The 11,926-nt window shown below is 41.5% G+C and overlaps 1 protein-coding gene across 1 annotated transcript; it reads right to left on the minus strand.

Annotated features, from left to right (window-relative positions):
• Positions 1–10,731: 10,731 nt before the first annotated feature.
• On the minus strand, positions 10,732–11,667 carry LOC129669095 (olfactory receptor 2Y1-like). Its single transcript, XM_055597196.1, has one exon. The coding sequence runs from the start codon at positions 11,665–11,667 to the stop codon at positions 10,732–10,734; it is 936 nt and encodes a 311-aa protein (XP_055453171.1).
• Between the last annotated feature and the right edge of the window lie 259 nt (positions 11,668–11,926).

An 11,926-nucleotide genomic window follows, 5' to 3' on the forward strand; every position in this document is an offset into this window, starting at 1 on the left:
AGTCTTACTGAGATAAAGCTGAGTCTTAACACCAGGTTCGTTTGCGTTATTGTGTGGTTTCCTGGGGAACGGATGAGAGGCGATTGGTAGGCAGGCCAACGACCCTCATTATATTTTCCTAATTATAATGTGTTGATTCAGCCAGGAATCACTAACATAATCATTATTACCGATTATAAAGACAATCAAGCCTGCAAGCAACTCTGCAAGCTTGTAACCGCTGGAAGCCAGCTGTCTGTTACTTTGGATTCTTCCCTTCCCGGCTTTCCAACGGCGTGGAGTGTCCTTTTCTTTCTTCACTTGAGTTAATAGCATGTTAGAGAACAGTCCGACACCGCGAAGGAATCATCAAAACATCTGTTCGCCCAGACATCCTGAAAGTTCAGAGGAAGTTCAGCTACTTCAGCTCCTCAGGTACCCATCGCTTCTCCCCAGACACGCCCACCTCGCGACACTAATTGGTCTCTTTGGGGCACATCTTTCTCAGGGAACTTCAGAGAAACTGAAAGTTACTTGTTATTTCAGTGTTAATAAGGTTGCTGTGGGCTTCCCACAGTTCCCTGGGACTGAGTATAAACGTTTTCTGCCGCGGTGAGCAAAACCCCAGCAGGACCGGCAGCGGGAACTTCCAGCCTGAGTTTGATCGGTGCATTCTGCAGGCAGACCCGAACTGACTTGGCAAATAGAGATCAAGGCGAAGGACCAACACACACACACACACACACACACACACACACACACACACACACACAAGTTCCTGGTGACCAATAGGCCAAATAGGACTGAGCCCCGACTCATTCTCAATTCTTTTAGCCTCTCTAGGAATATCTGCAGCTCAGAACGCAATTCAGGCTTTTTCTCACGTGCAGCAACACTCCGTCTCTCCCCACAAGGGGGCACTAAACCCAACACTTTTTTTTTTTTCAGTTCAAGAACTCCCTATTCCATGTAGTCTTAAAACCTCCAGGTCTGATGATCTGTGAATAAAATACAAATTAGTTCATAAAACATTCTTTGTAACATGAGCCAGACTTCTCTCTCTTGAAGGTCAGGGGGATGCTGTCTTTGTTGGATTGTCTTACTCTCCCGGTGACTGGAATGTCAAGCACGGAACAGTCATTACCCCAACAGGATACTAGTACCAGTGTTCATGCCCCACTAGTAGCACGCAGAGGTTTCTGTTGTGGTTTCATTCCTTGGATGTGATAAAACACCCTGAGAAAAAGCATCTTAGGGGAGAATTTTTTTTTTTTCCCCTCACAGTTCCAGGTCATAGTCTATCCACGTGGGGAAGTCACAGTGGCAGGAACCCGAAGCAGCTGGTCCCATCCCAGCTACGGTTAACAGCAGACAGAACTGGGTGCGCATGCGCTTGCTGCTCAGCGTGCTTTTTCTGCTCTTAGACAGTTCAGGACCTAGACCCAGGGAATGGTACCGCCCACGGTGGGCTGTCTTCTCACTTCAATGGGTCAGAATAAGGGAAACCTCCCCTTACAGGCATGCGCACTGTCTAGAACACTCCTCATGGAGACTCTCTTCCTCGGTGGCCTCAGGCTGTGTCGAGCGGACAGTTAACAGCTGGCACGCGTTTCTCATCCTCACCAGCACCCATAGTCACGGGATCCATAGCAGCCTTTCTCACTAGAGTGAGGTGAGATCTTAGGGTGGATTTGGCCTATAGTTCCCTGATGGTTAGTGATGTTGATCGTTGTTCATTTACCTATAGGTCATTTGTATTTCTTTTTTTACAGAAATTTCTAATCAGGTCTATTGGTCATATATTTTTAAATTGGGTTGTTTTTTTTGCTATTAAGTTTTTGGAGCTCATTGTATATTCTGTGTGTCGGCTCTTAATCCGGTGTAAAATTTCAATTATTTTATCTCGCCGCTACACAGATTATCTTTTCACCCTGTTGGTTGTTTATTTGACATAATCCCATTTGCCTTCTTTTGGATATGTTTGTTAGGTTTTTAGGGTCATGTTGATTCCCATGTCCTGAAGTTTTTTGTTTTTTTTTTGTTTTTGTTTTGTTTTGTTTTGTTTTTTTTCTTTCCTGTTTTCTTCTAGTAGCTTTATTTCTTAGGGTGGCCCATGTAAGTCTTAAGTGCATTCTTAATAAATTTTTTTTTTCTGGGGTAACTTGTGAGAAATAGGAGTCTATTTTCATTTTTCTGCATGTGGATATCTACTGCTCCCAGCATGCACATGGTACCATTGTCAAAATCAAATGTAGAAATGTTGGTTTACTTCTTCCATAGCTACTTTGCTTTATTGGTACACATTCTGCTTTCATGACAATGCCATGCTGCTTTGACCATCACAGCTTTGTAGTATATTTTAAAGTCAGGCAGTGTAATATTTTCTGCTTGTTTTCTTCTTGCTCAAGTCAGCTTTGGATATTCAGGGGGTTTGTCATTCCACACAGACTTTAGCATAGTTTCTTCTAGTTGTGTGAATAATATTTTAAAAGCGTTTATTTTTTGACATTTAAAAAAGTAATACTTTTATTTTTTTGCTTTATTTTTTAATTTTAAAAAATAATTTATTCACTTTATATACTGACTGTAGCTCCCTCTCTTGTCTCCTTCCAGTCCTGCCCTCCCTCCCTCTTCTCTCTACTCCCTTCCCCTAGACCACAGAAACTGGGAGCCCTACTTCCTCCCAGCTGACTCTAGCCTCTTAAGTCTCATTAGGATTACCTGGGGGAAGTGACCAAAGAGAGGGTAACAGAGTCCATTTCAGAGATAACCTTTGTTCCCCTTACTAGGGAACCCACAGGAAGACTGAGCTGTCTATTGGCTACATCTGAACAGGTTGTCTAGGTCCTCTCCACGCATGGTCCTTGATTGGTACATCAGTCTCTGCAGGCCCCCCTGGTCCCAGATTTGTTGGCTTTGCTGGTCTCTTTGTGGAGCTTCTGTCTCCTCCGGGTCTTCCTATCTCCCTACTCTTCCATCAGACTCCCTGTACTCTGCCCAAAGTTTGGCTATGAATCTCAGCATTTGCTTCTATCTCCTGCTGAGTGGAGTCTTTCAGAGGGCATCTATGGTAGGGTCCCATCCTGTTCCCTCTCTTGAGCTGCTTCCAGTATTTATTTTCCTTTCTGAATGAGAATTAAGCATCCTCCCTAGGGGCCTCCTTGTTATCTAGCTTCCTTAGGTCTGTGGATTTTAGTATGGCTATCCTATCTTATATAGCTAATATCCGCTTATAAGTGAGTATATGCCATGCGTGTCTTTCTTGTTCTGGGTTACCTCAGTCAGGATGATCTTTTTTAGTTCCATTCATCTGCCTGCAAATTTCATGATTTCCTTGTTTTTAATAGCCGAGTAGTGCTCATTCTGTAACTGTACCACAGTTTCTTTATCTATTCTTCAGCTGAGGGACATCTAGGTTGTTTCCATTACCCTACACTAAACTAAAGTCCAAGTGGATCAAAGACCTCAATGTAAAACCAGACACACTAAATCTGTTAGAAGAAAAAGTAAGGAAGAGTCTTGAACTCATTGAACAGAACACCAACAGCTCAGGCTCTAGGAGCAACAATCAATAAATGGGACCTCATGAAACTGAAAAGCTTCTGTAAAGCAAAGGACACTGTCATCAGAACAAAATGACAGTCTATAGACTAGGAAAAGATCTTCATCAACCCTATATCTGACAGAGGGCTAATATCCAAAATATCTAAAGAATTCAAGAAATTATACACCAACAAACAAAATAGCCCAACTAAAATGGGGTACAGAGCTAAATAGAGAATTCTCAAATAGGGGAATATCAAATGGCAGAGAAACACTTAAAGAAATGTTCAACATCCTTAGTCATTAGGGAAATGCAAATCAAAACGACTCTTAGATTCCACCTTACACCCATCAGAATGGCCAAGATCAAAAAATCAAGTGACAGTACATGCTGGAGAGGATGTATTTTTTGAGATTATAACTACTTCCTTTTCCCTTTCTATTGTTTTCCTCTAAACACTCCCATGTTACCCCCTCTTTTAAATTAATGTTTTCTCTTTAATTGTTGTTACATGTATATATTTGAATATATATTTTTAAATGCAAAAATACAACCTGCTCTTTTATATTTATTTATTTTATGCAAATGAGTGTTTGCCTGCATGTATGAATATGTAGACTATTTTAGTCAAAAGAGGGAGTCAGATCCCTGGGAACAGGAGTGACAGATGGTTGTGAGCTGCCATGTGGGTACTGGAAGCTGAATCTGGGTGCTCTGAAAGAGCAACAAAGATTCCTAACTATTGACCCATCTCTCCAGCTCTATTTTTGACATTAGATAGGGTCTTACGAAGCCTCGGACTGGATGTGTATCAGAGAATGACCTTGAACTTCTGATCCTCTTGCCTCTCCCCACCCCCCAGCTGCTGTGATCGCACGCCATACCCAGCTTTACAGGGTTCTGGGGACCGATTGCAGGCCCTCGTGCATGCTGGGCAAACTTCGAATCAACTGAGCTGTATTCCCAGCCTGTTCATATTTGAATAGGACTTCCATTGAATCTATATGTCATTTTCAGTAGTATGGACTTTTGGGATTTTTTGTTATTTTATGTCTTTCCATTTTGTGTGTACCGTCAGTTTTTTCCTTGATATTTTATAGAAGTTGTTAACTCTTTTGTTAAACCACTTGTAGCTAGTTTGTTGTAGCGATCGTAACCAGTATTATTATTTTTTCTCCCCAAGACAGAGTTTCTCTGTGTAATAGCCCTGGCTGTCCTGGAACTTGCTTTGAAGACCAGGCTGGTCTCGAACTCACAGAGATCTGCCTGCCTCTCCCTCTCTAGTGCTTGGATTAAAGGCGTGGGCTACTGTGCCTGACTCAGGATCACCTTTTGATTTCCATTTCAGATAATTTGCTTTTGGTATAGAAAAGCAGATTACAGGATTTTATGACCTATAACTCTGCTGAATGCATTTACTAATTTTGATAGTTTTTTTTTTTTTCTGTGAGGCCTTTAAGGTTTCCATCAGATAAGGTCATGCCAACGGCAAACAGTGGCAACTTGACTTCTTCATGTGGCTATTTCAGGTGCCAACATAGTTTGCTTATTTGAAGACTTTCTGCTTATCGTGGTCTGACTGTGAAATATTCCCCATAGTTCTATGTGCTGAATGTTTTGTCCACCCCCGTGGGACCATTTGGTGAAGTGGTAGACACTTCAGGATGCAAGACTGGCAAGGAAGAATTAGTTCCAGGGGCACGCCCTTAGAGGCCAGCCTAGTCCCTCATTCCCTCCCTTCTCTGCCTACAGTCTACACAGCGAGTAATTGCTGCCATGTGCTCCCACTGACATAGCATCCTCGGGCCTCTACAGCCCAGAATCAACAGGGCCAGTGACTACAAACTGATACTTGAAACTGAGGGTTAAAACAAATCGGTCTACCTGCATTAAGGTCAGATATTTGCCATCGTGGCAATAAGCCGATTACACTTACTAGTTTTGGATGTGGACAGATGGTCATCATAATGTTCTCTCTTTAAAAATTTTATTCCTGATTTTCTTTCTCTAGCCACTGGTTGTTCAAAAGTAATTTTTTTAAGTGTTCCTCCCTCCCCGCCCCCGAGACAGGGTTTCTCTGAGTAACAGCCCCGAATACCTGGAACTTGATTTGTAGACTAGTCTGGTCTTGAACGCACAGAGATCTGTCTGCCTCTGCTTCTGCCTCTGCCTCCTGAGTGTTGGGATTAAAGGCATGCACCACCGTGCCTAGCTTTTAAAAGAGATATTTAAAAAAAATTACTTATTTATGTGTATGAATGTTTTACCTCATGTGTGCTTGATGCCCTCAGAGGTCAGAAAGGCTTATCAGATTCCCTTGTAACTGAAGTTACAGGTTATTGTGAGACCCCATGTGAACTTGTCACAAACCCAGGTCCTCTGCAGGAGCAGCAGGCACTCCGAACCACTGTGGCCATCTCTCCAGACCCTCGAAAGCAACCGTTGATTTCCACAAGCCTGTATTGTCTCCAGAGCTTCTCTTGTCACCAATTTCTAACATCCTGCATTATAATCATACAAATAGCTGATATAATTTACTATTATATATATATCATATATATTATATATATGATATAACGTGTTGGAATTTGCTTCATGGCTTGTCATATGATCGCCTCCGGTGAATGGGCCATGCACCGTTGGTAAGTAAACGTTGCCTGCAGTTGTATGAAATAGCCTGTAGAGATCCATGATGCCGGATCTACCCGTTCTAGAGTAAATGAAGCTTTCTCACTTCTTTATTATTTTTATACTAGATGATTTGTTCATTGTGGAAAGTAGGCTGCTGCCAGGAGCGGTGCCACACACCTGTAATCCCAGCACTTGGGGAGGAAGAGACAGGCGGATCTCTAGGAGTCTGAAGCAAGCCTGGTCTACAAATTGGGTCCAGGATAGCCAGGACTACACAAGGAAAAAAAAGAAAAGAAAAGAGAAAAAGGAAACCAACCAGACCAGACCAAACCAAACCAAACCAAACCATAAACACAAAAAAATCAAAACAAAACCCAAAACAAGAACAACAAAAAACCCAACCAATCAACCAACCAAAACAAAATAAAAAACAAAACAAAACAAGAGTCCATCTTTCCATTTAGACCGATTGATGTTTGTTTTTATATATGTTTGCTCTGATGTTAAATACAGGCAAAAGCCAGACCTCTAATTCCAGCACTTGGGAGGCAGAGGCAGGTGGATCTCTGTTGAGATCCAGGACAGCCAGCGTTACATAGAGAAACCCTGTCTCAAAAACCAATAATAATAAAAAAACATAATATATTAATATATAACATATATAAATAAATATATGTACATTTATAATTATTATTTCCTCTTGGTGAATTGACCCCTTTTATTATAGTCTGTTCTCCTCTTTCCACCTCCCGAGTTTCTGGCTACCCATTGTGGGCTGCTCTTAGACTGATGCTCCAGGGCTGGGATTACAGGCAGCAGCTATGCCTGGCTTCTTGTGTCTTTGTATGGTCTGTTTCTTAACAGCCTGTTTATTATGGCAGAAGAGTTTATTCTAAGGAACGCATAACATCAAGTCATTCATTTTGTGTCTTTTAATTGGAAGTTTTAACTAATTTTGGCCATTGTGTCGGCAGATGAGTAAGATCTTACTGCAACCTTTAATAACATTTCTTTGTGGTCCTTCTTTCTTCCTCTTAGGCCCCTCTTTTTTTTGTAGTTAAGGAATTTAACACACTCTATTAGTGTGTTATTATTACTTGTGCATCATTTTTGGCTTGTCTAGTACAGATTTTTACTTTGTGGTAACCACATGGTTTGAAGAAAATGCTCTCATGACATTGTTTTGAAGCAATAGTATAAAATATGAACATAAGGATAAAAAACAGAAAAAAATGAATTACTAAGAAAACCATAAAGGTACTAATATAAAAACCCTATCCACAAATCCTATTCCTCCCACATTTTAAATTTTGATATTTTGATAGTTTTGTCTTTTGCCCATCTCTTCACATACTGATCTAATTGTTTTTAGTTGTTTTGTTTTAGTTTCCACATGATGACACGGTTGACCTCCACAGTATATTCGTAATAACAGAACATTCTGAATGTGTATAATTACTCTTACCAGTGACTTTGAACCCCCACCCCCAGTATTGTCCTTTTTGTTGTTAATGCTTCCTTTCTGTAGAGTGAAGAACTTTCATATAGGCAAGTTATATGGAGCTATATGTAGTCAGCTACTGTGAGTCTGAAAGTATCTTTACCCATCCTCATTTCTATAGTATGAGGAGAGCACATAGTCCCATGTCTCTGTTGATGTCACTGCAGGCCAAGTTATGAGTCTGTCTCAGATAGGCACAGGATTCTGCATATCATTGGGATAAGTCTGCAGCTACATCCACAGACTTGGCCTGGTTTTAGCAGTGGTGCCTTATGTTGGCAGAAAGGTGGTGGAAATAGTTTCCTTGCCAAGGCTGATGCTAAAATGGGGCTGCCCAAGTCTTATAACACAGGGCCCTGTGTAGTCCAGGGTAGGGGTGTTTCCAGATGCATTTAAGGTTATGAATGCAAGCTAGTATCTGACTTTGTATTATGGGTGTGTGTACATATCTTCCTGATATTGGGGCGGGTCAGAAGGGTAGACCACTTCTTGGCTAGAGGGACCCCTGATACCTTCTTGGTGCTGATTCACTGTGTTAGCTCTGTACAGAGCTCTAAAGCGAAGTGTAGTGTCTTGACCCTGCTGTCCAGCAGGCCGAGTCTTGCCTACGCCTCTGTTGTCTATGATTGGGAGGAGTATGGCAATCGTCCTTTATCCACTGGGCTAATGCAGTTCTGGGGATTGTTCTGGAAACACAGCACTCCATACAGCACCAAGCTTCACCTCTGTGGCTCCTTACTCTTGTTTCTAGGCTAAAGCCTGGACTTAATTCTTTCTTTCCTCTCCAAGTGAAAACCATGTCTGCTGGAGCTGCTTGCTGTTAGGAGAAAAATTCTATGGACGACTCTTCCCGCCCCTGCCTTTTTGATGCATCCTTTTTTTTTTTTAAATTAAATTTTACAAAGTATAGTTTGATCATGTTCCCCCTCAGCTTGTCCTAGATACTTTCCATCTTTCTAATCTCCCAACTTCACGTGTGCTCTGTCTCTGTCTCTCTCCCGGTGTCTCTCTTTCATCATTTATCATACTAAGCCCAGGCCCTGCGTTCCCTCATCTGGCTACTGTAGCTCTTTTGAAGGTATTAACAATCATTTGTTCTATGAATAAAATTTCACCTATGAGACAATGATGGCCGAGAGATCCTAGTTACCCTCTTGCTCTGTCTGCGATATCCACACCTGTGCATTAAATTGTTAAATACATGGGGTGAAATGACTTTGCAGAGCTCCACTTTTAAAAAAATCCTTTAGCTAAGAATTGTTTGGACTTGATATGAACTGTCACTAGAATATTTTCCAAATTTATCTTTTATGCATGCATGAATGTATGTACCTATCTATCTATCCTTCTTCTTCTCTCCTTCCCTCTCATGCCGTTATATTTTTCTTATATCATCTTTCTAGATGTATTGTTTTTATGTTTGATTTTTCTCTATTCTTTTTCTTTCACATGGAAAATACTTTTGAATGTGTAAGTTACTAGTTTTACTTTTATTTTAAATTTGCATATGCTGTGCACAACCATAGGGTACAGTGTGAAAATGTAGACATGCATGCTACATGAAACAATTAAATCAGAGTAACATGGATTTCTATGCTCTCAAAATTTTTGTTATTTCTATATGTTGAGGTTCTTCTATAATTTTAAAATGTATAATGGAGTTTTAAACATAGTCACATTTGTGGGACATAGAAGATGCGAATATGTTCTTTTATGTAAGTGAATTTTGGTACCTATTGGTTAACTAGTTTCTATCCCATCTTACCCTTCTGGGTCTCTAGTGACCATTGTTGGGACATATTAAATAATGACTATCAGGTGCACAACAGATTTTATAAGAAAGAAGTTTATTAGATGGAGATGAAGGGAGAGCAGGACATGATGGGGGAAAGAGAGAGGGGCACCCCAACAGAGAAAGGGGAGAGGGCAGGGAGCCAAGAGGGCAAGAGAGGCCAAGAGAGGGCAAGAGACAAGAGAGAGACCACGTGGCGGGTTACTCTGTTTAAGGAGCAAGGTAACCACGCCTTCCAGATGTGGCCACCTGACCAGAGACAGATGATGACGTCACAGGTTGTTAGGCAACCCAGAAGCAGGTGCCTAAATAGTAACAACTATGACATCAACTTTGTAAATGTCACTGTATGAATAAGAAGCTCTGGTATCTCACTTTCTCTATCTTGCTTATTTCACTTAATGTAATGTCATCCAGTTCTAACCACATTGCTGAATATGTCAGGACTTCATTCTTTTTTGACTGACTGACATTTCATTGCATATATGGGCCACATTTTCTTTGTCCATTCAACCACTGGCGGACATCTGATTGACACCATATTTCTACTCTGATGAATAGTGCTATAAACATGGGGGGCTAAAAAGAAAATACCTTCTGTATCACACTGCATAGCCCAGCAGCAGCCCAGGGAAGAGGTGAGGAGATGTTGTTGCAACCTTTTTTTTTTCATTCCACATTGTCCTAATGCTTATGTCTTTTCCTCCAAGTAATTAAAATCAGATCACATCTGAATCTTGATATTCATGGAGTACCTATGTTCATGCTTTTCTTAATTGGTACAAATTTTGTGGAAGAGTAGCCACCATAGAAGACAGTAGAAATGGGCCATGCAGTAAGAGTGGACATGGCCAGGGCCACATGTATTTACAAAAGATATGAGAATTCTAACTGACTGTCTCTGGCATATCACCATCTACATGCCATGACACACGGAATGTCAATTTGAGAAAGTGTTGCTATTCTGAATTTGATCTTCTCTCACTATCAGTGGTGTCTAGAACCCATGCCCATTTTCTCTAGAAGAATCACTGTATCTTATTCTCAAACTCATTCCTTTAGAAAGTTCAGATATGAATCAACATGATGCAAATGCCTGTAAACACTACACTGGAATGATTTTCATGAGTTCGCCATTTCCAACTTCCAGACAAGAAAGGAGATGAAACAATGAGGTCTGGTGAAGGATATTTTCTAGTGATGAAAGGTCATTGGTTCAAGGACAGTACGTGTTTCAGAATATGAGTGTTATTAAGCAACATTTTATTACTCCTTTTCCTCCTTCTATGCTGCATTTGTGTCTCTCCCCAGCATCTTCCACAGAGCCCCCTTCACATCCTTGTTCTTCAGGGTATAAATCAGAGGGTTGAGCATGGGGGTGATGATAGTATAAAAAAGGGCAAGAAATTTTCCCTCCCTCTCAGAATACCTGTGGACAGGTTGGAGGTATGTGGAGATGGCTGAGCCATAAAACAAGGCAACCACAATGAGATGAGATGCACACGTCCCAAAAGCCTTTTTGCGACCAGCCGTTGACTTGATGTTCAGCACTGCCCTGGCAATGTGGGCATAGGAGCCTAGAATGAGCACTAAAGGACAGACTAAGATTATGACTCTGGCCACAAACAAATTGGCCTCTGTTCCCCCTGTGTCCTCACAGGCCAACTTCAGCAGAACAGGCAGCTCGCAGAAGAAGTGGTTCAGTATGTGTCCACAGAGAGGCATGGCCATCACGAGGCTTGTCTGAATCAGAGAGTTCACGAGGCCTCCCACCCAGGAGAATGCAACCAGTGCCCTGCAGAGAGGGGGGTGCATAATGGTCGTGTAGTGGAGTGGGCGGCACACAGCGGCATAGCGATCTATAGCCATTGACACCAGAAGCACACACTCTGTTCCTCCCAGGGAGAGCACTATGAAGAGCTGGGCCACACACCTTCCAAAGCTGATGGTCCTGTCAAGTCCAGAGAGACTGACCAGAAGCTGAGGCACGGTGCTGGCTGTGTAGCAGAGGTCCAGGAAGGAGAGGTGGCAGAGGAAGTAATACATGGGTGTGTGCAGGCGGAGGTCCAGCTGAGAGAGAATGATGATTACAGTGTTGCCAAGGAGAGTCAGAGAGTAGAAAATAGAAATAAAAGCGAAAAAGACAGGCTCCAGGTGGGGCCAGTCTGAGAATCCCACCAAAATGAAGTCCTCTTCTGAACTGGTGTTCAGGCTTTCCATAGTCTTCCACCTGCACAAATAAAAGACAACTTAATACTTGTTACAAAGAACATTAATTAATTATTCTTAAATGCACCAAAATCACATATATTGAGTTCCTACTCTGTTCAGTTCTGCTAAGTCATCCATTCCCCTCTTCAAATCCTTCAATCCATATAAGCCTTTTGTTCTCTTTCAAATTAATGGCCTTTCTTCTTTAGTTTTGTTACATATATCTATCTATCTATCTATCTATCTATCTATCTATCTATCTATCTAT

Source organism: Psammomys obesus, unplaced genomic scaffold (assembly GCF_907164565.1).
Source record: "Psammomys obesus unplaced genomic scaffold, mPsaObe1.curated_primary_1811, whole genome shotgun sequence".
NCBI lineage: Eukaryota > Metazoa > Chordata > Mammalia > Rodentia > Muridae > Psammomys > Psammomys obesus.

Coding starts and splice junctions, on each gene's coding strand:
- LOC129669095 (XM_055597196.1), bottom strand. CDS start 11,667: ATGGAAAGCCTGAACACCAGTTCAGAAGAGGACTTCATTTTGGTGGGA.